Source organism: Notolepis coatsorum (assembly GCF_963971535.1).
Source record: "Notolepis coatsorum genome assembly, chromosome: 10".
Taxonomy (NCBI): Eukaryota; Metazoa; Chordata; class Actinopteri; order Aulopiformes; family Paralepididae; genus Notolepis; species Notolepis coatsorum.
This window is the reverse complement of record NC_140174.1, coordinates 59195566-59222742: the sequence shown is the minus strand read 5'-3', so window position 1 is coordinate 59222742 and position 27177 is coordinate 59195566. Positions and strand designations below refer to the sequence as shown.

General features: G+C 47.4%; 1 protein-coding gene across 1 annotated transcript in view; it reads left to right on the top strand.

Moving 5' to 3' along the window:
• sema4gb (sema domain, immunoglobulin domain (Ig), transmembrane domain (TM) and short cytoplasmic domain, (semaphorin) 4Gb) overlaps positions 1–27177 on the top strand; it is a 146092-nt gene that overhangs the window by 87822 nt on the left and 31093 nt on the right. Inside the window, 5 exon segments of the mRNA XM_084322784.1 lie at positions 342–404; positions 12127–12225; positions 13360–13453; positions 22952–23065; positions 24167–24321. Coding sequence (XP_084178910.1) covers positions 342–404; positions 12127–12225; positions 13360–13453; positions 22952–23065; positions 24167–24321 — 525 coding nt within the window.

The window sequence follows — 27177 nt, the reverse complement described above, 5'->3', positions numbered from 1 at the left end:
GGCTCTTTCTATGTCCCTCTCTCTCTCTCTCTCTCTCTCTCTCTCTCTCTCTCTCTCTCTCTCTCTCTCTCTCTCTCTCTCTCTCTCTCTCTCTCTCTCTCTCTCTCTCTCTCTCTCTCTCTCTCTCTCTCTCTCTCTCTCTCTCTCTCTCTCTCTCTCTCACACACACAGACACACACACACACACACACACTTTGTCCTTTTATTCTCTTTTGCTCTTTCATATCATTCTCTCTCCATATCTCTCTCTCTCTCCCTCTCTCTCTCATACACTGTATTTGTCTGACTGACCGGTCATTACTATTAATATTACTACCCTCCAACCCCCTATTGTTGTGCAGATTGATTGGGAAGCTTCGGCTGAACAGAAGAAGCAGTGTCTAAACAAAGGCAGAGACAATCAGGTACAGCAACCTGCTGGAACATTGTCTATACATGCACTCTCATTTCACCTCATTACTCCTGCTAAATAACTGGGTGTCTTTAGATAGAATGTCCTTTGTTCAATAAGAAAGGAGGAGGACATCGTTGTGTCTTGGGACAGACTTGTCCGCTGTCAAAAGATGAAGTGGATGAATACAAGATGTGTTATCCTGTAAATAAACATATGCAGTGTATTGAAAAACAACACAACATACGTTGTTCTTAAATATATCTATCCGGGTGCAAGCTAGCCTAGCTTAGCACAATTGAATGGAAGCGGATACGGACCACTAGCCAGGAGAGGTGTTTTTGGCCAACAGCTAGGAGAGACATTTTCCTAGGCTAGTGGTCCGTATCCATTTCCATTCATTTTAGCTAAGCTAGGCTAGTTTGCAGCCGGATAGCTTTCTACTGAACTCACAGAGAGGAAATTGTTATCTATCTTCATTATTATCACATTATTGTCTGACTGGAGAAGACAGTAAGCACATTTCCCATAATTTTGGCATAATGTTGTTTCCTTTAAACATAAGTTGTGTTGTGTTCGCCAACACACCCATAACACAGGTATATACATCTCTTTATAATAGCTACAGAGAATATCTGTTCAATTAAATTGTATTTCCATTTTTTTCTATAGCTTATAGACAGGTTCAACTGGAATTTGAGACTAGAGAATATACTGAATACTGATGAACGTAAGGTTATGAATATAACCGTAGTTCTATGAATACTAGTGACGCTCAGCGTCATCTGCACTAACCTCACTTTGTGCATTGCACTGAATAAAAATTCACAATGTACCTTTACATACCAACATTCGTCTGGCCACACCCCTATCCGCTACCTTCATAAGCAGGTGTGTGGCCACACACTCGCCTCCTTCCCAATCTTTCACCACAAGGCGAGATCAAAGGCTGCAGTGGCGTCCAGACGCTGAGCGTCACTAGTATTCATAGAACTACGGTTATATTCATAACATTACGTTCTATATCATACTAGCTTCCGCTCAGCGTCATCTGCACTACGGGAGCTGAGCGGGAGCTTGAAGCTCGACAAATGAACCCCACTGAGGCCCCCCACAACCATCAGAACCGGGGAGGACCGAGCCCCCCCGACCCTCCCTAATGGAGGATACCCCCCCTATTGGAGGACGGGAGGGAGACGGATCCGACCGTGCGAAGAGAAACTCGAGCAACTCAACGCACAGGGTGAGCAGACCGTGGCTTGACCCCACGACTACGCACACGCACAACCCGCATGCCACCAGGGAACGAACGGAAGGAACAAACCTCGTTACCGCCCCCAAAATCATGGGGTCGAGAGCAAACACAACCCTGTGGCAAGGCCGTAGCGGCGGAGCGCGAAGGAAGACCCAGATCCACTGAAGGGACTGGATCCCCAGGGAAAAGGGGGCCCGGAGAGGTCAACGATGCCACAGCATCAAGACCTCACCAGGCGGTCACTAGTGACACCGCCCCCCACATCGCCAGCATATTCTGACAGGGCCCCTCCAAGAGCGGGCCCTTCCCCCCACTAGCACGCCGCCTGGCACACTGACCCTGGCAAACTCAGGCAGTCAGCACGGCTGTAACTCGAAGCACTCAAGAGGCTACACTACAGCGGGAGCAGGCAGCGCACCGGGGAGACGACCCCAGAAGGGGTCGATCCCTCAATCCAGGCAGCAGGCATTTGACCCGAGCCTGGAGCACTGCGGACGAGACAGGTGCCAAAGGGGTCAACTGAAAACAGCACCCCGGCGGAAGGGGCGTATGCTGGCATTGTTGCGCACCATGACAAAGTCTCCACCAAAAAACCCCGACCCAGAGGGGCCGAGGCAGAGAAGGCTGACACGATTGGCAGATGTTATGAACGTGCAGGGGCACACTCAACCGGGTAACCCAGGAGTTGACTCTGCTCCAACACACCAGGGAATCAACCACCCTCTTGGTACCACATGCGGTGGTTGTTCCTATAACCCCTCAAGAAAAAACTCCAAAACACACCTGCGGGTATACACTGGCCATACCGCAGTACAAGTGTTTCAGTTTTCAAAAAGGGGTTATTCCAGGCCTACGGGTCGACGAAACACAACTTCGGACCGGACCCGGCGGCCCGGGAAGCACACAGGGATGCCAGAGGAGGTCCATAAGACCACCCCAACAGCCCCCTCTTCGCCAAGCGTAAGAGAGGAGCGAAAAGAATGGAAAACCAGCCCCTTTATGATAACGCAGGGTACAACCTGTACCCAACAAAGGGACCCAACCCTGTGACACCCGGGCCGACCCGGCATTTTTCCCCCCGAAAAAAGCACAAGTCCCTCAGGGTACCAGAACAGCAGATCTGCGTCCCCGGTGGACAACGGGTTAACTGACCTGGACCAGCGTGACCAGAACCAGTCCCGTGCCCTAATCACGCCGACATCCCCACTCCAAGAGAGGGGGTAGGTACGCGTGTCGATCTAAAACATGAAAAGAGGGTGCCACCCAGACGGTCCCATTCGTACCGCGCTCAGTGGCCCACCCCAAGGGCGTGAGACCCCTCTACCTATGTTTTGATCTATTCCGTTAACATCCCCCAGATATGAACGAGAATTCGTCGAGACCTAGTAACAGGCACTCGGAAGAGAAAACCTCCATCCCACTTGCCCTATAAAAACGCATTTTTTTTTTGATCCACTTTTTCTCCCATTTTCTATATTTTCTCCCATCCCAATTTCGTATCATCCAATTCAACCCTCCCCTGTCACAAACGCTGTTTCTTGCCTCCCACAAGCCGGCTGCAATGTGGACTAAGTCATACATAGCACAAGTCCCCTCCGGTACTTGAGGTAACAGCAGTCGCATCTTTTCACCTGCGCAGCTCGATCTCTCAGTGGCGAGGAGTAACGCGTGGGAGGCTCACGCTGCCCCCGACACTTCCTGATTCTACTGCGCAGGCGCACCAACCGACCTGTAGGAGTCGCTGTCCACAACGCCCGATCCCCACCCATCAGTTTCCCACCCCCTAATACGGCCAATGTGTATTAGTATGAACGACCAGCTAAACTGAAAGCAATGTGGAGCGCTGGGCTCGAACAGGCGAGCCCAGCGTCTCCGCATTCGTGGCGAGCGCCTTGCCCACTACGCCACGTAGCCGATAAAAACGCAGTTTTAATAACGAGCAACCAAGGCGTACCAGCCTCATGCGTGATTCTTATCAGAAACACCCCGAGCCAGCACTATGTACGCGTCGAGACCCAAACACATCAATGGATAGTCTAACAAGACACCAGACATTGTTCCTCCAAGTCGCCTGGGAGAACGACAAGGAGCCGTCATGCTTCATGTTCTTTCCTCTTTTTATTAAAAAAGAAAGAAACACAGACTGACATGAATCCCACGTGACGCGGCTGAGGGTAAAAATTGTTTTTATTTTTACATCCCGCCACCCTCACCACAGGGAGGAGACAACAATATTGCAACATTGAGCTATGTAACACTTGGGTTAGGGCTCTCCGAGGAGGAGGCACTGAACCAATACACACTCAATAATCGAATTGAATCGAATACACATACAATAGAGCAGAACTCCTTTTTGAAGTTCTACTCACCTTGACAATCTGAGGAGGAGGCTCTGAAACTCTGAGGAGGCCCCCTCACTGGGAAGGAGAGTCCGAACTCACAGAAGGCACTTCTCCCTGAGGAGGAGCTTTGTGAGGAGGAGCTCTGACAACTCCCTGAAACAGATCCATAACGGAAGTCTTTACCAATAGAAACACGCTCAGTGACGTACTATATGGCGGGGGAATTTCCGCGGTGCACATGCCCAATTTTTCAGGCCGTGGGACCAGGAAACTCCCCCCCCCCTACCCTGTAACATGCCGAACAGCAACGTGACAGGAACCCTGAAGGACAGGGGGTTTTAACCCCTGACCAATCAGAAAAGGGGAGGAAAGGTTTACCAGTTCACCCCTTTATGACCCCTCACCCCTGATACGATGTAATGACAAAGTAGAGCATGACCCAGTCAATGCATGCTACATGAAGCATCTAACAGCTTCACATAGCTCATGTGTTAACCTGCTATCTGAGTTTTACTAAGGAAAAAACACAGAACAGATAGGGCCCCTTTAAGAGCCCCGGTCCAGACTTACACATGTGCTTCTGTGGGCCAAACCTAACCCAGTTGTAGATCACAACGACACACACAACCCTTCATCACAACAAAAAATGGCAAAAGTACACTCTTACTACAGAGGAACGCCGTTTTTCATAACGAGAGAGACATAAGTCCTTGATTACGTATTGGCCACAGGCCTTGCTAAGCACACATGATAAGTGACCAAACAACCTTTTCTTTAGGAAAAGAATAGTTTCTCAAGCGGAAGCACAACCCCAGCAACTTAATGTGGCAATTCCAGGTGTAGGGGTGGCAGAATAAACAACACACAGACAGGTTGCAGTTCCCAAAATCATGCTCTTTTTTTTCTATTCAAATAATGATCGCTTGCTGGCGGTAATCTGTCGGCCGGGCGGCGTCTCCGCTCTGTGGCCTCTCGCCTTGCGCTGCTACGGGGGACTGAGAGGAGGCTCCTCGGCTCCATTAAGTCCCCCCTCCCCAACAGGCGCACCGCGCCGTGATTCGATAATCACCTAATCACTCCTGATGGGTCTCTAGTGACAGGTGCGGCCGGAAGCGGACGCCCAAACATGGGCAGCGCCCAGCCATTGGGTCGCCACGTAGCGCCCATCAATCACCAAGCCCAGGGGTGGCTTGGGGTTGCCACAGTACCCCCCCTCCAGCTCCGACCGTCGGGGAAGAGCATCTGACGCCCAACAGGCATCCTTCCTGGAGAGGGCGTCTGCGTTGCCATGCGCCACCCCGGACCTGTGGATGACAGAAAAGTTAAACGATTGCAACTCCAGAAACCATCGAGTCACCCTGGCATTGGTCCCCTTTGTCTTGGCCATCCAGACGAGGGGGGCGTGATCCGTCACCAGCGTGAAGCGCCTCCCCAGCAGATAATAACGGAGCGTCTCCAGTGCCCACTTAATTGCCAGACCTTCGCGCTCCACCGCAGAATAGTTGCGCTCGTGTGGCAGCAGCTTCCTGCTCACATATAAGATTGGATGTTCCTCACCCTCCAGTTGCTGGGAGAGGACCGCTCCCAGTCCCACCTCTGATGCATCTGTCTGTACCGTCATCTCCTTGTCGAAGTTCGGGGAGACCAGCACCGGTCCCGAACAGAGGGCCGTCTTGAGGTCCTCGAACGCCGCCTCCGCCTCCGGTGTCCACTTCACCGTGAACGGCCGCCGCGCCTGGGTCAGATCTGTGAGGGGAGCAGCACGAGCAGCGAAGTTAGGGATAAACCTCCTATAATAGCTCGCTAGCCCATTAAATGTCCTGACCTGCTTCTTGGTTAAAGGGCGAGGCCACTCCCTTATCCCATCAATTTTCCTCTTCTGCGGTTTTACATTGCCCCGGCCTATTGTGAACCCCAGGTACTCTGCCTCTTCTAGTCCCAGCCTGCATTTCTTTGGGTTGGCGGTGAGACCCGCCTCCCGGAGGGCACCCAACACCGCTCTCACCTTTTGGAGGTGGGAGTCCCAATCTGATGAATGAATGATAATGTCATCGAGATATGCGGCTGCATAATCCCGATGGGGCCGTAGTACTCTGTCCATCAGCCTCTGAAAGGTAGATGGCGCCCCATGCAGGCCAAACGGGAGAACTTTATAGTGAAACAGCCCGTCTGGGGTGGAGAAAGCCGTCTTCTCCCTCGAGGCGGGGGCCAGAGGGACTTGCCAATAACCCTTCGTTAGATCTAGTGTTGTGATAAACCTGGCCAGGCCCAGTCTATCAATGAGCTCATCCACTCTAGGCATGGGATAGGCGTCAAACTTTGAAATGTCATTAAGCTTCCTGAAATCATTGCAGAACCTGGTTGTTGAGTCGGGTTTCGGCACTAAAACAATAGGACTGGACCACCCGCTATGAGACTCCTCAATCACTCCCATCTCCAGCATGACCCGCACTTCTCTTCTTACGGCCTCTCTTTTTGCCTCTGGGATACGATAGGGCTTCAGCTTTACCTTGTCTCCCGGGCTGGTAATGATGTGGTGCTGGGCCAATGTGGTGCGGCCCGGCGTGGCCGAAAACACGTCCCGGTTCTGTTGGACCAGCTCCCGAAGCTCCTGCCGTTGGGTCGGGGACAACTGTTCCCCGATGGGAACATCGGCCGCCTCTGCCACCTGCTGCGCAAAAGGGGGGAGAGGGGGGGGCGAGAGCAACACATCCCGGGCATGCCATTTCTTCAACAGGTTAACATGGTATAACTGTCGATGCTTCCTACGGTCGGGCTGGTGGACCTTGTAGTTGACAGGACCCACTTTTTCGATTATGTCGTAGGGTCCCTGCCATTTGGCTAGGAATTTGCACTCTGCTGTCGGAACCAGTACGAGGACCCGGTCCCCCACATTAAACTCCCGTGGCTGTGCGCCCCGGTCATAAATGCGCTTCTGTGCGTCTTGGGCCTGTTGCATATGTTCTCTCACCACTGGCCAGAGCGCCTTCATCCTATCTCTCATTACCTGCACATGCTCTATGAGAGACCGGTGGGGCGACGGCTGTTCCTCCCAAATCTCCTTTGCGATGTCCAGGAGACCCCGCTGCTTGAGGGCGTAGAGCAGCTCAAACGGCGAGAAGCCAGTGGAAGCCTGTGGGACCTCACGCACAGAGAACATCAGAAAGGGCAACAACTGATCCCAATTCTTCCCATCCTTCTCCATCACCTTTCTTAGCATGCTTTTCAGTGTTTTGTTGAAGCGTTCGCACAGCCCATCCGTCTGTGGATGGTATATGGAGGTTCGCAGCTGTTCCACTTTCATTAGTTTGCACATTTCTTTCATGACCCGCGACATAAAGCACGAGCCCTGATCAGTGAGAATGGAGTCGGCAATTCCCACCCGACTAAACAAATGAAAGAGCTCCCGTGCCACAATTTTGGCCATCACCGTGCGTAATGGGATGGCTTCGGGGTAACGTGTTGCATAAGCTATGATTACCAGTATATACTGGTGGCCTCGGGACGATTTGACTAGAGGGCCCACCACGTCGAGGGCAATTCTTGAGAATGGGGTCTCAATGATGGGCAGTGGGATCAGAGGATTTTTATAGTGTACCTTTGGTGCTGCGCGTTGACACTCTGGGCAGCTCCTGCAGTAGTCCTCTACCGCTCTCTTCATGCCCGGCCAATGGAAACGCGCCTTTATGCGCTCCATGGTTTTGTCCACGCCCAGGTGCGCTTCGAGGATATGTAAATGCGCTAGCTGGAGTACAGTGGGAATAAAGAATTTCGGCACCAGCAATAGATCTTTAACCTCGTCATTCTTTTTTACGACTTGGTACAGCAGTTGTCTTTTTATTGCAAAGTGAGGATATGACAGGTTACTCACCCCCTCCACTGGATTTCCATCCGGTTTTGATATTCGCCCGGGCCTGCGTTAGGTTTGGGTCTTCCAGCTGGGCCGTTCCGAACTGACCCGCCAGGTCCCTCCCCACCTCGTCCGCCTGGGGGAACTCCGCAAATGGGTCCTCGTCACTGCTATCCGTCTCTGGGCCCGCTTGGGGCGCCGGCGCGTCGTCACCCACACCTGATGCCGTCTCCGTCTCACTCCCCGTTATATTCAGGGGCTCCGGCGCGTCGTCACCCACATCTGATGCCGTCTCAGTCTCACTCCCCGTTACATTCAGAGCACACACCTTCGGCTGACGTAATCCTTTCCTCTTCCTCGGTTTACCCGTGGAGGGTGGGGTGCGCGGGGAGATGACGGCTGAGCACAGCTGGCGATACAGGGGGCAGTCTCGACCAATCAGCAGCGCTACCGGCAGGTTGGGTATCACGCCGGCTGTCATCGAGCAGACCCCCTTGGTGGTTGTCAGGGTGATCTGCGCTGTGGGATACAACTTTGTGTCCCCGTGCACACAGGACACTGACACTTGCGGAGCCTCTGCATCGCAGTGTGCCAAATGGGGCTGAACCAGCGTTATGACACTACCCGAGTCCAGGAGCGCTACTGCATCTTCGTCGTTGACGCGCACGGGTAAAAGGGTCGCTGATGTTTCCTTATGGGCCCAACAGGCTGCGCCATAATTGCACGTCTTTCCGCGGGGGTCTGAAGCTGCCGCCGATGGCATGGACACATCCCGGCCTGGGCAGTTCCACGAGAGATGCCCTGGCTCGCCGCAGTCATAGCAGCGTCTTTGGTCCTGGTCGAACAGCGGTCTTCTTCGGGGTAGTTCGGGATCACCTGCGTTCCCTACCCGGCCCCTTGGGCTGGGCTCGTCGGGACCCCTCCTTGTTCTTGGCCGCTCTGGCTTTTCCCCTCGCCCCCCTTTGAGTAAGTCCTGCGTTACCTGGTGGGCCTCCACAATATTCACTAGCTGCTCCACGGAGCGGGGGTCCGCTTGACTCACCTGCTTCTTCGTGTCATAAGGGAGGGCTCTGACAAAGCGGTCCATAACAATCCGTTCCAAGACCGTGGGCCCTCCGGGGTCGGTCATTAGCCAGGCTCGGCTTATGCGGACTAGGTCGTGCATCTGGGAGTGCGGGGAGGCCTGTGCGTCATACACCCAGTCATGGAACCGCTGCGCACGGGACTGCAGACTATGGCCGTAACGGGACAAAATCTCCTGCTTTAGCCGAGTGTAGTTCTCGGCTTGCTCCGGTGGCAGGTCCTGGTAGGCCTTTTGCGCATTACCCGACAGGAAGGGGGCCAGCAGTCCCCCCAGTCGTCCTCTGGCCAGCCCTCCCGGCCGGCGGTGCGCTCAAACGCTAGGAGATAGGCTTCTACATCCTCCTGCTCCGTCAGCTTGGGGATGAAGCGCCCGGGGTTAGGCCGCGTCCCTGCGGCCCCTTCGTCCCGCCGGTGAGAGGCCATCCGCTGGAGCTCCACGTGGATCATCCCCGTCTGTTTCCTCTGTTCTTACAGGGCCTCTTCATGCCGGGCCTGTTGTTCCAGGTTCGCCTGTATGAGCTGCTGCACCAGCGCGTCCATGCTTCTTTTCGTTATTAAATATATATATATATATATATTTTTTTTTTATTCTTTTATAAAGTCTATTGTTGTTTATTCCGCACCTCTGATTGCCAGTAGACTATGCCCGCATTCTCCACCACTGTGGCAATTCCAGGTGTAGGGGTGGCAGAATAAACAACACACAGACAGGTTGCAGTTCCCAAAATCATGCTCTTTATTTTCTATTCAAATAATGATCGCTTGCTGGCGGTAATCTGTCGGCTGGGCGGCGTCTCCGCTCTGTGGCCTCTCGCCTTGCGCTGCTACGGGGGACTGAGAGGCGGCTCCTCGGCTCCATTAAGTCCCCCCTCCCCAACAGGCGCACCGCGCCGTGATTCGATAATCACCTAATCACTCCTGATGGATCTCTAGTGACAGGTGCGTCCGGAAGCGGACGCCCAAACATGGGCAGCGCCCAGCCATTGGCTCGCCACGCAGCGCCCATCAATCACCAAGCCCAGGGGTGGCTTGGTGTTGCCACATTAAGCTGAGGGTTACATCGTATCCCCACAAACACAGTGACACAATATATTGTAAACAAACATGTCTGAGAGGAGGGGGGGAAGCCCCAGGGAAACCGGGGGGGTCACCCCTCCTACCTTACCCTTGATACGACCAGGTTGAACAGGTACCCCTGTTAATATGTGAACTGAATTGTCATCACAGGCTGAGAAAAAGATTCATTCCTCAATCACATGTCACTAAGCATAGCTTCACAGGTTAATTAACCCTCTTAGTTGTGAGTTCACCCACGTTACAAACGTTACATGAACACACATGTTCTCATCACAACTAACCAGTTAATTTTTACACATGTAAAAAACAACGCCGATTTTCTATGGAGAGAGAAGCTATACCAGTGACAAGACAATTCACACACAACACGCGTCGTATCCTCAATGTATTGCAGCAACACACGTTTTGGAAACATCGTTATTACAAAACATTTAGAAGGGAAGAAAAGAAGAAGTGTTTAAAATCCGGTCAGGACTCCTACCTTCACCCTGAGCGCAGGCCGAGAGGACTGCAACACTGGTCAACGGGACACCGAGTCGAACCCGGCATCTCCTGCGTTGGTGACGAGGGTAATGTCCGCTACGCCACCCAGCCGCCATTCTCCATGTTGACAAAGTCCTCGCTGGCATGGCACCCGGGTGTAGGGTCGACTAACATCCTCTGTCAAAGATGACGTCATAGTCAGAGTGTTTAAGGCATGTTATAGTCACAGTAACGTTCAACAGTGTAGCATTAAGCTAACAGCCGCCTGACTGATGGCAACAAGCTAACGTTTCCTAGCCTAGTGAACACAACAAGCTAGCGCCGCAGCTAACAGCTGACTGGCTAACAACAGTAGGCCACAAACTAGCACGCCAGCTAAGCAGCTATCACCTGAACCATACACAACGACATAATAAGCCACACTTCAGACAGGCCGCTGCCTGAGTCCCTCCCCATCCTAAGAGGGAAGAGAAAAAGAAATGTCAACACAGTTTTCAACTGTGATTTACCAGACATGCAGCGGAGTCGGCACAATTCCCGTATGGGCTGCAGCCGACTTGAGCATGGAACTACCGATAATATAGATCCATGCCCACTTTTCCTCGTGCTTTAGGGTATACTTCCACATTCATGTGAAAGATGGGGCCTGCACGGGACAGAGAAGCATCCGCTTGTCCAGAGAATCCCGGGTTCAACCAGGTCTCGGTCGCGGCCCACTAGGTTGACCATCATGGGCGTCAGACCAAGATCCTCCATCCGCCGCTTAAGAAGCCGAGCAGAGGACCCCAATCTGGGGCCGGCCTTCGTAAAATTATCAGCTAACCCCCATAGCATTAACAGACAACTAGTGCTCTCAAGCAAAACAGTACTCACCCAACTCGGAAGCAACTGGTTTCTCACAACAGCCGGTGCCTCCCACAGTCCAGCTGTATGACCGGAGGTTCAATACCTATCCAGCCGCAGCAAGGAGGACTGCAGGTGGGGAGTATATCAGCGGCGCGAGCCCCTAATACGAAAAAGCCGGTGGAGGTCAGAATGATCATCATCTTCCAGACACTCCAGTGACGAAGACAATATCGCCGTATTTTCTCAAAAATAGTGAGAGAGAAAATAAAGATATAATGTCAACGTATCTCCTTGTCTTCTGTTTTCCTCTCAACTTTCTTCAGCTTAACAACCTCGTCAAGTGATGTATATAACAGGCACTTCCTTGTGGTGAAAGTGAAGAAGGAGGGGAGTGTGTGGCCACACACCTGCTTATGAAGGTAGCGGATAGGGGTGTGGCCAGACGAATGTTGGTATGTAAAGGTACATTGTGAATTTTTATTCAGTGCAATGCACAAAGTGAGGTTAGTGCAGATGACGCTGAGCGGAAGCTAGTATGATATGGAACCCTTTCACTACCACACTACAGAAGGTTAACCTTTCACTACCAGTAGTGTGGTAGTGAAAGGGTTAACCCTTTGTCGTGTGGCAGTGAAAGGGTTAACCTTCTGTATTGTCACAGTGAAAGGGTTAACCATTTCGTAGTGTGGTAGTGAAAGGGTTAAACGCTCACAAATGTTAGTCAAAATGGCTCCTGCATGTGAATAAAATGAACTGATTAGCTGATTAGTTATTGTAACTTGTTTCCTGTGTTCTGCAGACAGAGTGCTACAATCACATCCGCTTCCTACAGAGGTACAACGAGACGCACCTGTACGTCTGCGGCACGCACGCCTTCAGGCCCCTCTGTGCTTACATAGTAAGAGCTTTTCTTATTGTGTTTCTGCCATTAAAACCCCAATTGGGATTTAACTTGTTTAAAAAAATATATATATTTTTTTTTGAATTTTTTTTTTTTATTATTATTATTATTTTGACATGACATAAAACTAGACACACAAACATTAAAATATATATATTGTATTTTTGGACCATTTGGGATATATTCATTGTTCAAGAGTTTGATCTGTAGATAGAAAATAAGTTGTTTTCTTTTCACTGTATTTTCTATACATTTTCTTTTTAAAACATGGTTTAACAACAACATAAACAAAAACAAACAGAAAATAAATGACACCTTATGGGTCTCAAGATTCTGCATCACTTCTCACCAGATGATGGATGATGGATGAGGAGACTTCTAGTGTAGAAGGAGTTTAACACACTCTGTCATCTGCAGTTCAGTTCCAGAGAGATGCTCATTATTTTCTCCTCTTAGGCCAAAAATAGCTATCATAGGATCTGGCTGAATTTCCATTTCCAAGACCTCTGACAGTGTTTTGAAGATTGCACTCCATGTAAGTGGACAGGTTAGGACAGTAAGTGGACCTAAATGTGGGATCTACATTTGGGAACATTTGAGAATGTTTAGCTTTTGAGAAATGCAGCCGATGCAGAACCTTGAAACTGAATAAGGCAGTGTGTGAGGCACACATTGAGGTATGTACCTTCCAGGGCCTCTTTTTGGAGTTTTTTCAGCCCATTGTAAATTAGAATATAGGTTTGTTTTAGTTGAGTGTTTACAAACATTACCAATGTAAACAAACCTTAAAAACATCAGTAGTATGGTAATTCTCAGCAAATAATCAAAGCTTCATTCTTCCTGCACGCAAAATTTCGATGCCGCAGGTAGATGAGAGCCATGGGGTAGACTACAGGTTTTCTGAAAGTTCGTATGACAAAATGTCTGAGACTATCTGATTTTCTAAATTAATGTTTGATTACCATTTCTATTAGCTGTTGATGTAGGCAAGGTTGTGGTAATGGAAAACATCAACATTTTTTATTTGGCGTTGATTACCATGGCAGCAGTTGAAGCTTCGAAGCTTTGAAACATTTGCATCAGCCTTGAATCAAAGTGATTTGACAGTTGTCTCTCCTCTCTCTCTGTCAGGATGTAGAAAAATTCCGCTTCTCATCAGGCTTCGAGGAGGGAAGAGACAGGTGCCCCTATGACCCAGCTAAAGGATACACTGGCCTCCTCATAGGTAAGAGACAAGTGCCCTTATGACCCAGCTAAAGGATACACTGGCCTCCTCATTGTAGGAGACAGGTGTCCTTATCACCCAGCTAAAGGATACACTGGCCTCCTCATTGTACTGTAGGAGACAGGTGTCCTTATCACCCAGCTAAAGGATACACTGGCCTCCTCATTGTACTGTAGGAGACAGGTGTCCTTATCACCCAGCTAAAGGATACACTGGCCTCCTCATTGTACTGTAGGAGACCGGTGTCCTTATCACCCAGCTAAAGGATACGCTGGCCTCCTCATTGTACTGTAGGAGACCGGTGTCCTTATCACCCAGCTAAAGGATACGCTGGCCTCCTCATTGAAGGAGACAGGTGTCCTTATCACCCAGCTAAAGGATACGCTGGCCTCCTCATTGTAGGAGACAGGTGTCTTTATCACCCAGCTAAAGGATACACTGGCCTCCTCATTGTACTGTAGGAGACAGGTGTCCTTATCACCCAGCTAAAGGATACACTGGCCTCCTCATTGTACTGTAGGAGACAGGTGTCCTTATCACCCAGCTAAAGGATACACTGGCCTCCTCATTGTACTGTAGGAGACCGGTGTCCTTATCACCCAGCTAAAGGATACGCTGGCCTCCTCATTGTACTGTAGGAGACCGGTGTCCTTATCACCCAGCTAAAGGATACGCTGGCCTCCTCATTGTAGGAGACAGGTGTCCTTATCACCCAGCTAAAGGATACGCTGGCCTCCTCATTGTAGGAGACAGGTGTCTTTATCACCCAGCTAAAGGATACACTGGCCTCCTCATTGTACTGTAGGAGACAGGTGTCCTTATCACCCAGCTAAAGGATACACTGGCCTCCTCATTGTACTGTAGGAGACCGGTGTCCTTATCACCCAGCTAAAGGATACGCTGGCCTCCTCATTGTAGGAGACAGGTGTCCTTATCACCCAGCTAAAGGATACGCTGGCCTCCTCATTGTAAGAGACAGGTGTCTTTATCACCCAGCTAAAGGATACACTGGCCTCCTCATTGTACTGTAGGAGACAGGTGTCCTTATCACCCAGCTAAAGGATACACTGGCCTCATTGTAGCATTACTATAATCTACACAGCATAGATGACAGCTCACAATTCTCACCCTAACATTGAGCAAACACAGGTAAGATATCATAGGTTATAGTCTACTGTATGTGGTCATAGGAGCCGTAATCCCACCTTGCATATGCCTTCTGCATGTGTCAGGCCTCTCAGAACAGTCCATGAATCCATGTGTCAGGGCTAGTACTGGGAACCCAAATGCAGAACACAGACAGGCAGGCAGGTAGTAGGTATGTAATGACCCAGAATCGTCTGTAGGCACAGGAGACAAACAGGAATGAGGACATGAAAATATGCTGACAGAATAACTACAAGAATAACTAGAGCAAGGCAGAATGCTGACGGAACAACAACGAGAACAACTAGAAACAAGGCCGAATGCTGGTGGAACAGCAACGAGAATTACTAGAAACTGACAGAACAGTAACTAGAGTCTTGACTTGATACGTGACTGACAGAGTCTATGATCTGGCAACCAGCTGGAGTCAGAACCGGGTTCTTACGACAGGGCCAGGGTTTCCGCTAGAAAAAATTGGTTTGATTGATTGATTGAAAACTTTATTAACAGATTGCAGAATGGGTACAATACAGTACAGCTCAATACTAACAACTGAGGATGAAGACCAGAAAAATACTTTCGTCTTGATTGATATATATTGCATAATATTTGTATATCGTTTGATATCCCTTGTATATTCCTTGTACATATACACGGAATATCCCTTTAGCCTAGTACAGACCATAATATTTCATTCTCCTATTGGACAGCGGTCCACAGGCGCCAAGGCCATGCCTCCAGAGTCAGGTTCAAAGCCACCGTCAAGACATGTCTGTACATGCCCGGCCTTGCCCAAGAATACGAGACAGAAATGAGGTTGGCACTAGATTGTTCGCCGTGCATATAAATATGGCGCAGGTGAATATAGAAGTATGTTACCCAATAAGTTGAAGCCTCACCCACGATACTCCGTGCGGTGAAGTATGGCCTGTTTGGCCCCAAATAAGAGCATTGAGACCGCGTGCAAATTAATAACTGAATTGTCAGAGTTTGGCGCTATACCGTCGAGTGCGACATATTTCTATTAAGTCAGTAATAGTCTATTTGTGTATAGTGTATCGTGCGGCTAAAGTTCTACAGTGACCAGCATCACCAACGCTTCCTCGTATCAGCTAGAGAGCTTATCCAGGCTGGGCTGCTTTCATGGCGCTTTCACCCGAGGAGCCCTAGACGAGAACCGTGTGGACATGTACACTGGATTAATCTACCCGACGACTACATAGCCCTTTGCGGCTGGATTATATTTGCTTTTGGTCCTGTGATTAATGGAGCGGAGAATCGCCGACGCCTACACGTGTGTGGGATTTACCCTGTGAGGAGCCACGTCGAGTCTGCGCCTCAGAGAGCCTGAGGCAGGCTAGCTTTCTTCCCTGTGGATCTACAGGCTACGGAGAACAGCTGTATTCGTCTGTGGATCAAGATCTTATTGCACCGTCTCCCGTACTCGGAGTCTCCTTATCATCGTTGACCCAGGCTCTACTACCGACAGATCCTCTACCCCTGCTGGCTTACAACCGGGGGGACCCTTCCAGTATCTCCCGCTATATATTACTAGTGTACCATAGATATAATTCCCTAAGATTCAGGTTGTATAATTACCTCCTGCGTAACCAGAGAATGGACATTCATTATTGATTTGCCTACGCACATTCCTTTGCCTTATAAGCGCATCCAAAGTAAAATAGAGAAGTATATTATGTACCTTTTGCTGCAATAAATACTTTTTTTTTTTTTAAACTTTGACCAGTCAGCTGGTTCTTTTTAGCGTTTATCGCTTTTTCGTCGCATTCATACTTGGTCAAGTTCGACCGACAGAAGCAGGCTGAAAGGGTTCAGATGGGGGGAAAGACACTCTGGGAAAGGCACGGCTGCCGTCCGGGATTCGAACGTGCTCAGCCCCAGATCCGTGCGAGCACGGTTGTCCACGGCGCTGAAATAGCACTCGCGGTACGTGGTGAGCTACTGGAGCTCCCCTGCAATAAATACTTAATTACAACTTTGTGTGGAACCGATTCATTGTGGGAAGTGTTCATCATATTTATATATCATGTACTGTATGGCCAGTAATTAAAGTACATAAGACGGTAGTGGTTTAATGATACCATACTTATCAATACAGTCAGGGAATTGTACCCCTCAGTTACAGTAAGATATAAGATGTTTCTAATTGCAGCCACCCGTAGGATGCTCTTTGAGGGCGGTTTTGAAGGAGGGTAGGGATTCATAGATGATATGTGCATAGAGGTGCTGGTCCACATAGATTTCAATGTTCTGGACAAATGGGATAAATTATGGTCAAATAAGATCTGTGTTTATTGAGCCTATTGCAATAACCTAATGCTAATACTTATTATTGTCAATCAGAAATGTCACAGTTACCATTTGTAATAATTAACGTTACATTACCTCCACTCTGTCTGCACTGTTTGGGTCCATGTAGCACAACTCAGTTAGTCACAATTTCAGTGTCTGTCCGTCTCAATAGTAATAAATGGTGTCCATCATATGGACTACGTGTCCTGCATAAATGGACACATAATAATTAATGTTACTTTACCTCCACTCTGTCTGCACTGCAACCACTCTCTCTCTACTCATTGAACGGTAGATTTCATGAGAAAAAAGTATTCTTGAGAAAAAATAAAGAGACTGAGACAAAGAGTGCAAAGAGAGAGAGAGAGAGAGAGGAAGGGATGAGGACTGAGGGCTCTGAGGACTTGACAGGAGTGGAGGACATGACACCATGGAACCCTTCTTGAATGTCCAGATTGTGTGTGGCGAGCGCACACACTGTCAAATGGTAAATGGTGCATTTATATAGCGCTTTTATCCAAAGCCCTTTACAATTTGTTCCTCACATTCACTCATTCATTCACCCATTCATTCATACATTCTGTGTGACGGTGGAGGCAACCATGCAAGGTGCCAACCTGATTGATTGAAATTGATTGATTGAAAAGTTTATTAACAGATTGCAGAATGGGTACAATACAGTACAGCTCAATACACACAATTGTTAAGGGGATGCAGACCAGAGAAAGACTTTCGTCTTGTTTACATCAGGGTCCCCCATTTTCAATTCATCATAACATATATGACATACATGACATACAGATAGACAATACTGCTACATCTATACATTTATGACATACCAGATTTACAAATACAGTACTGTTTGTGATACAAAAAGAGTCTAAAAAAGAGAGTATATACATTTGACGAAGAAACTGGAACCTCCGGATTACCAGATGACTGCCCTACCTCCCGAGCCACTGTCATTTGTTGTCTCTGTGCTTCATCAACCAAAAAGCCATGGCCTCTATTCCCCCTCATGATCTTGCTCCGTGCCATTTTAGTATTTTACTATTTCAACTACAACGACCAGGACACATACCCCACCGGCTTCCCACCCGCTAACATTGCCAATTGTGTTAGTAGGGACGACTGACCAAGCCGGAGGTACCGCTGACAGCTGGATTCGATCTCAGAGTCTCTGCGGTGGTAGGAGAGTGCTTAGTCCACTGCGCTACCCAGCCACGCCTTGAAGATATATTTAATAAATAAAACAAAGTGTGAAATTATTCATTTCTAGATGCAGCGCAAAAATAAGCACCGCCTGTGATCTCAACATAGAGGCTATGAATTCTCTCAGGACTAGTTTTCTTTCTTATAGTAATTGCTATCAAAACTAAATTCTGAACAAATGGACACCTGCCAGTCTAAGGCCTCGTCCACACATACACAGGGATTTTTTAAAATGGGTTTTATCTTCCTTTGTTTAAAAATAAATCCTGTCCACAACAACGGTGTTTTAGAAGATCCCTCCATCAACATCAACAGGGACAAAACACTCACATGAAGTGACCGGATGGCGTGACTTGAAGTGCAAAAATGCAGAGAAAATACTACGTTTTCAAAAATATCTGTCACAATCAGCATTTTCCATAAACTCTGATTACACCCGTCCACACGAATACCCACAGTGTATTTAAAAAGAACTGAGCTGAACATCTTAAAAAATGACCTAAAAACCCAGTTTGTGTGTTTGGGGGGAAAAAAGGCCAAAACGTGTGGAAAAGGCTATGGTTTAAAAAAATAAATAAAAACACCTGTGTACATGTGAACATGGCCTGGTTACCAGGGGCGGGGCTAGGGGGTGGCTACTTGGGCTCAAGCCCCGAATGTTTTCTGAAAAGCCCCGAATCTATTTAAATTTTTTTTTTTTTTTTTTTTTTTTGACAATTCATCATTGTTACATGAAAATATGTTTGCACCAGATTTAGCAGAAGCTAATTTCCATCTGTGGTCTATCCAGCTGCTAACTGTATTTGAGTGAGTTAAGTCTTGGTGTTATGGTAGACTCAGACCTAAGCTTTAAATCACAATCAACAAGTTGACAAAAACTTTATTCTTCCACCTTAGCTAAAGTACGGCCATTTATAAATCAAAAGGACGCTGAAAACCAGATCCATGCCTTTATCTCAAGCCAACTCGACTACTGTAATGCACTCCTTACCGGCCTCCCGAAAAAATACGATGATAACTATTTTATTGCAATGCACTATTGCATTATTTTATTCTATTTTACTAACTATTTTATTGCACTGCACTATTTTATTTTGTATCAGTGAATCATAGACGCCTGGCCATAAGAGCATTCGGAGCATCTCTGCTCTCCCACTATTGAACTTGGGGGAGCAAAGGTATGCTCTTGCTCCACCACTTTTTGATCATATGAAAAATATGATATATCCCCCCCCAATATATAAATCTAACCATAACTACGTTATGGTTAACTGAGTTTTATAGTGAAAAGAGCAGCTTTATTGGTCAAGATTGAAGGCTCTATATTGCAGGAAATTGCACATACAGGTTCATTAAATAAAAAATAAAATTGCCGTGGAGGGGGTCATGCTTGACCCCCTCCAAACCACCCCTTGCCTGCCAAAGAAAAAATAAAAAAAAAATAAAAAAATTAATAAAAAGAAACGGGCACCTATCTGGGCTAAGCCCCGGATCTCCTACAATCCTAAATACGCCCCTGCTGGTTACCACTAATGACTAGTACAAGCAGGGTTCATAGAGTCATTACATGTCCACCTCTGCAGCTGTACGCCCACTGCCTCAGCTGTGGTATCACTGCACCACCATCTTCATCGTTTTACCCTTCATGGGTTTCTAACCGTTATCACAAGCCTTTTCCTTTTATTTATTCTGTCCTTCATTTCATGAGCTTGGAATTAACGTTCCATCTGCATTCAGAGTAGTTTTGAGATAATGAGCATTACATTTTTACGTCCCATATGGCAAAACGAATATAATCATTTTAATTAGCGTTTTTACACAAACACACACACGCACGCACGCACACACACACACACACACACACACACACACACACACACACACACACACACACACACACACACACACTTCAATAAACATTTTGTGAGCTTGCAATTATAAGGTTCTATCTGCGTTCTGAGTAGTTTTGAGTTAATGCTGAGCATTAACATTTTCATATACCATCTGACGATTTATTTTTTGAAATCTTTATTTCGAACATGCAATGAATACAAACAAACAATAACAAAAGCAAAACAACTCAATCTACATGTTCGAAAAGGAGTAGGAAGAAGTATACACTTATTTAATCCTACCCCTTTTCCACTACTCAAATGAGTGTACTAAACTCATATAAACTTTTTAATGAGCATTTTTACATAATTAAAAAGTGTTGAAAATCTAACTTCAATCACATGTGAAGAACTGTTTATTTACTAATTTGTCAAATGGAACCTTATCCTTTCAAAGTCATGATGTTATCATGTTCTTCTATATTTAAGTTTAAATTTAAGTTTGCTTATTTCTTTTTTACCCAGGGACAGTGCACATTAATGAACATCTTCAGTTTCCACATAAATGTAAATGTGCCAGATTTTAGCTAATTAGCTAGAACATCAGTAGTCCCTGCCTACCATGCATGTACATGTATGATATGGGTGGAAACCCACGCGAACACAGGACGAATATGCAAACTGCACACAGAAAGGCCCCCTGCTGGGGTTCGAACCCTTCTTGCTGTGAGGCATCAGTGCTAACCACTGTGCCCAGGGGTGTAGCTGGTGATTCTGGGCCCCATGAAATAATCTATTTGTGGGCCCCCAATCCATGCGAGCGCGCGTTAGCACGCAAACTTAACACATTTGGGGCATTTATTTATTGATGAAAACGCATAATATGGTTTTTACCTATTTTTTTTATAATACAGGCAATTATACTTTTGAGTCATCTACATTAACACTTTGGCTGCCATGAAACGTGTTTTGACGTCATTGCGGGCCATGCTCAAGTTGCCGGAGGACGCTGTACAGCGTCCTTATATCAATATTTCAAAAATCTGCGATCGGATTCATATGTCCCCTCCGCTGGCCTGAGATCCACCAGCAGGACCCACTGAGCTCTCTCGCGGTTCAGGAGCGCCATCTGGTGGCCGATCGACGCAATCGCTTAAACAGGATGTGCCATAGAGGTTGTGCTAGACGTCCGTATTGCTTCCGGCCACTCGGTACATGTCCCGGGACTCTGGCTCGTCACGCTACATAGCGATCGATTGCCAATAACTCGATAAACAACATGATTTGGACGTATATACCATTATACAAGCTGGAGATGGACCGGGTAAATCGCCATCCCATAATGATAGAATTTCTACTCTACGATGATCGCCCAACGGCGCGCGGAGACTGGGGTGAGTTTGAGCGTGTAACGTTACCGTCTTCGATACTAACTGCTATTATCAACATTTGACCCACATTAGATGATTGGTATAACGCTGCCCACAGAATTATAAACGCCCCCTCGCCCATCCGGTCAACATCAGATGACGTGTAGTAACTTCTAGAAGTACGTCTAGTTGTAATTTTTTATATCACGCTGATTGCCATCAAACTGTATTTCATCATCAATATAATGCATTTGGGGCTATATATCACGTTCTGGAGAAAGCTGCAGAAAGAGATGAAAACATACTTATACATTAGACCATACTTTACTATGAATATGTGAATGAAAAAGTTTAACGTTGCTACACAATGAACAATACATATAGGACTTTGAATGGGCCCTAATAATGGCAATGTAGCAATAGAATTAAAAAAGTTATAGCCCTGCAAAGAAGGGGACTTTCTCCATAGACAAATAGCGCTGGCAATCTATGGTATATCATGAATTTAACCTTAGGCAGCCAAAGTGTTTAACTTACTTTAGGATAATAATAAAACCATATTAATAAAAAATAATAATAGTGTTCTCTGGGCCCCCCCAGTGCTGGGCCCTTGGAATCATCGTAACCCCCCCCCCCAGCTACTCCCCTGACTGTGCCACTGTGCCGGCCGCGTGCACAGATGGTGAGATGTTCACAGCCTCTCAGTGTGAGTCCATGTGTCTGGTTCTATAGATGGTGAGATGTTCACAGCCTCTCAGTGTGAGTCCATGTGTCTGGTTCTATAGATGGTGAGATGTTCACAGCCTCTCAGTGTGAGTCCATGTGTCTGGTTCTAGATGGTGAGATGTTCACAGCCTCTCAGTGTGAGTTCATCTGTCTGGTTCTATAGATGGTGAGATGTTCACAGCTTCTCAGTGTGAGTTCATGTGTCTGGTTCTATAGATGGTGAGATGTTCACAGCCTCTCAGTGTGAGTCCATGTGTCTGGTTCTATAGATGGTGAGATGTTCACAGCCTCTCAGTGTGAGTCCATGTGTCTGGTTCTATAGATGGTGAGATGTTCACAGCCTCTCAGTGTGAGTCCATGTGTCTGGTTCTAGATGGTGAGATGTTCACAGCCTCTCAGTGTGAGTTCATCTGTCTGGTTCTATAGATGGTGAGATGTTCACAGCTTCTCAGTGTGAGTTCATGTGTCTGGTTCTAGATGGTGAGATGTTCACAGCCTCTCAGTGTGAGTTCATGTGTCTGGTTCTTCTAGATGGTGAGATGTTCACAGCCTCTCAGTGTGAGTTCATGTGTCTGGTTCTATAGATGGTGAGATGTTCACAGCCTCTCAGTGTGAGTTCATGTGTCTGGTTCTATAGATGGTGAGATGTTAGCCTCTCAGTGTGAGTTCATGTGTCTGGTTCTATAGATGGTGAGATGTTCACAGCCTCTCAGTGTGAGTTCATGTGTCTGGTTCTATAGATGGTGAGATGTTCACAGCCTCTCAGTGTGAGTTCATGTGTCTGGTTCTATAGATGGTGAGATGTTCACAGCCTCTCAGTGTGAGTTCATGTGTCTGGTTCTATAGATGGTGAGATGTTCACAGCCTCTCAGTGTGAGTTCATGTGTCTGGTTCTATAGATGGTGAGATGTTCACAGCCTCTCAGTATGAGTTCCGCAGCTCTCCAGATGTTCGGCGGAACTTCCCCTTCCCCACCCTGAGGACAGAGGAGGCCCCCACAAGATGGCTATTGGGTATGTACTATGTACAGTGGATATGTTGTATGTACAGTAGGTATGTAGTATGTATAGTATGTAGTATGTACAGTAGGTATGTAGTATGTACAGTAGGTATGTAGTATGCACAGTAGGCATGTAGTATGTATAGTAGGTATGTAGTATGTATAGTAGGTATGCAGTATGTACAGTAGGCATGTAGTATGTGCAGTAGGAATGTAGTATGTACAGTAGGTATGTAGTATGCACAGTAGGCATGTAGTATGTATAGTAGGTATGTAGTATGTATAGTAGGTATGCAGTATGTACAGTAGGCATGTAGTATGTGCAGTAGGAATGTAGTATGTATAGTAGGTATGTAGTATGTATAGTAGGTATGTAGTATGTACAGTAGGTATGTAGTATGTAGTATGTATAGTAGGTATGTAGTATGTATAGTAAGTATGTAGTATGTGCAGTAGGTATGTAGTATGCATAGTAGGTATGTAGTATGTACAGTAGGTGTGTAGTATGTACAGTAGGTATGTAGTATGTATAGTAGGTATGTAGTATGTATAGTGGGTATCAGCTCACTGACATTTGACACACTTGATCTCATGAGGAGGGTCATGAAAAGGCTATAGTGCAAGAGATCTGTAATATCAAAACAAAAGGATGTTTTTTTTTTTTTATTATTGGAATCTATGCTATCATGCAATCGCAGTTGGTGCTGTCAGCTCTCTGAGCTGCAATAGTTCAACAATCCTATTGCAACATATCAAAAATTGTATTATGTTAGAAATTGGTGTAAGCTTTGGCCATTCAATTACACTTAAAAGCTCCAGTCTTTCTCTCTATCTGGTTAGCTAGGAGACCCTTTATAGGCTGCTAATCTGGTGTGTGTGTGTGTGTGTGTGTGTGTGTGTGTGTGTGTGTGTGTGTGTGTGTGTGTGTGTGTGTGTGTGTGTGTGTGTGTGTGTGTGTGTGTGTGTGTGTGTGTGTGTGTGTGTGTGTGTGTGTGTGTGTGTGTGTGTGTGTGTGTGTGTGTGTGTGTGTGTGTGTGTGTGTGTGTGTGTGTGTGTGTGTGTGTGTGTGTGTGTGTGTGTGTGTGTGTGTGTGCGTGCGTGTTTGTGTCTACAGAGGCAGATTTTGTGAGCTCCGTGCTGCTGAAAGAGAGTTTCAACAGCTCCATTGGCGATGATGACAAGGTCTACTTCTTCTTCACCGAGAGGAGCCAGGAGCAGATGGTCTACCCCAGCCAGACCAGAGTCTCCAGGGTGGCCCGTGTCTGCAAGGTCAGAACAGGTCCAAACCCATGTGGTATTATTGGACTTAAACTCTCAACTGGGTCAGAGAAAGTCACTTGAGCCAAACCTTGTTTGTACTGTACTTGACTACAATGACAATACGTTTGAATCTAATCTACAGTAATCTAATCTAAAGGTCCAAACCCATATGGTATCAAATTATGATCTACAACGTCAGGGTCTATCAACATACTTAGATTCTTAACAAGGTCAGAAAAAAGCACTCAAGCAAGACCAACCCCACATACTATTATTGGATTTGTAAATTCTACTAGGTAGTGGGAAGACACTTGGATAAAGCCATGGTTATATGGTATAAATAGATTTAGAGTATCTACAAGATCATAGAAAAACACTAGTAAGGATTCAAACCCATTTGGTATTAAATTTGGATCTATAAGGTACAGGAGAATCACTTCTACCTCACATGATATCAATGGACTGGTCTTCAAGGTCAAGGAGAGGAACATTCATACATGTCCAGTGCATATGGTATCAATGTATTTATAAGGACTATGAGGTCGCATTTGGATTTAGCGTGCCTGCAAGGTCATGGAAGGACATGGGCAAAACAAGAAGAAGGTAAAGGCTTTGATGATTCAATGGCATACAGTAAATGTCCAGATTACATTTACATTTACATTTAGTCATTTAGCTGACGCTTTTATCCAAAGCGACTTACAAGTTCTGTACGACAAGCCATCAGGAAGGGCACAACTCTATCAGCTGAGCAACAATGTTCATCAAAGTGTTGAGTGCTACAGTGTAGGTTAGTTTATTAGGACAAGTGCATGACAGTACGGTTAGTTAGGGTTAGATTTTTTTTTTTTTTTTTTTTTTTTTAATTCAGATAATGGTTGAAGAAGTGCGTCTTTAGTCGACGGCGAAAGATTGGACGTGATTCGGCTGTCCTAACTGGGGTGGGTAGTTCATTCCACCATTGTGGGGCAAGGACTGAGAATAGGCGACTTCTCTTTGATGACCCTCCCGGAGCTTGGATAGGAGTAGGTCTGAGGCGGCCAGAAGATGCAGAGCGTAGGGGTCTTGAGGGTGTGTAGTTAGAGACCATTGACCGGAGGTAGGCGGGAGCGGTTCCCTTTGCCGCACGGTATGCTAGGTCGAGGGCCTTGAAGCGGATTCGTGCAGCAATGGGGAGCCAGTGCAGGTCCCTAAGAAGTGGGGTGACATGGGCCGACTTCGGTAGGTTTGAGATCAGGCGGGCCGCTGCGTTCTGAATGAGTTGAAGAGGCTTAGTGGCAGTGGCCGGGAGGCCAGCGAGCAGTGCATTGCAGTAGTCGAGGCGGGAGATGACTGTTGATTGGACGAGGAGTTGGGTGGCTTCTTTTGTCAGGAAGGGGCGTATCCTTCTGACGTTGCTCAGGAGGAATCGGCAGGTTCTGGTCGTCGCTGCGATGTGAGCAGAGAAGTTCAACTGGTCGTCGAGGACAACACCAAGGTTCTTGGCGGTCGGGGACGCAGTCACAGCTGCATTCTCGACTGTGATTGAAAGGTCGGTTAGGGGGGAGGATTTGGCCGGCAGGTGGAGCAATTCTGTTTTGCTTAGGTTCAGTTTGAGGTGGTTGGACGTCATCCAGGCTGAGATGTCGGACAGACAGGCCGATATCCGCACAGAGACGTGGATATCTGAGGGAGGGAAGGAGAGGAAGAGTTGAGTATCGTCGGCATAACAATGGTAGGAGAAGCCATGAGACGTGATAATGTTACCCAGTGATTTAGTGTAGAGGGAGAAGAGAAGGGGTCCTAAAACCGAGCCCTGGGGGACACCCGTCCGCAGGGGGCGGGTGGCCGACAGGGTCCCTCTCCATGACACTTGGTAGGAGCGGTCATTGAGGTATGATGACAGCCATGTCAGCGCAGAGCCAGCCACTCCCATTCCTGCGAGGGCCGCAAGGAGGATCTGGTGGTTGACTGTGTCGAAGGCTGCAGATAGATCTAGGAGAATCAGGACAGAGGAGAGGCCTTTCGCTTTTGCTAATTATTAGGGCTTCCTATGGTTTTATGTGTCAAGAAATTATGCCATTTCTGGTCAGGGGGCCCAGAATTCATAGAAGCCGCGTCGACCTTGGGAAGGACACTGTTGAGGCAGACGGCCAGAGACACAGCGCTGCTGTCAGGAGAAATCCTCATACCTCCCAAAGGGTCAATAAAAGAAATATATATATATATATTTCAATGTATTTTTTAAGTTCTGTGTTGGGTCTATATGGCCCTCAAGAGTCATTAAACTAGCTCACAACATAGACACCCATGTACTCTTTCAGTCCTAGTAAAAACACAGAAATCACCAACATTTGACAGTAGCGATACATGGCATCAGCTAGCTCTGAGGGGACTTGTTATTCTGCTCTTTGATTCGTTTCAGAGTGAGTTATTTCAGAGTGAACTAGAGGTTGACGTGATTGTGCATGTCACTGATCTTGGTTTCTATACTGAGGGGCTTCTTGGCATGCCACTGTTACCAGGCAGAGTAGAGGTACACCCCCCACCCCCCACTGACCCCACCCCTCTAATGGCAGACCCCCCCATTCCTGTCTCTCACTCCCACTCTTTCTCTCTCTCTCTCTCTCTCTCTCTCTCTCTCTCTCTCTCTCTCTCTCTCTCTCTCTCTCTCTCTCTCTCTCTCTTTTCTCGCTCTCTCATCCACTCCTCCTCCTGCTCTCTTTCCCTCTCACCTCATTTCACTCGTGATCAGCATCTCCCAGCTAGACATGCCCAGCAACCATTCCTGGAGATTAAAGGTCTCTCTCTCTCTCTCTCTCTCTCTCTCTCTCTCTCTCTCTCTCTCTCTCTCTCTCTCTCTCTCTCTCTCTCTCTCTCTCTCGC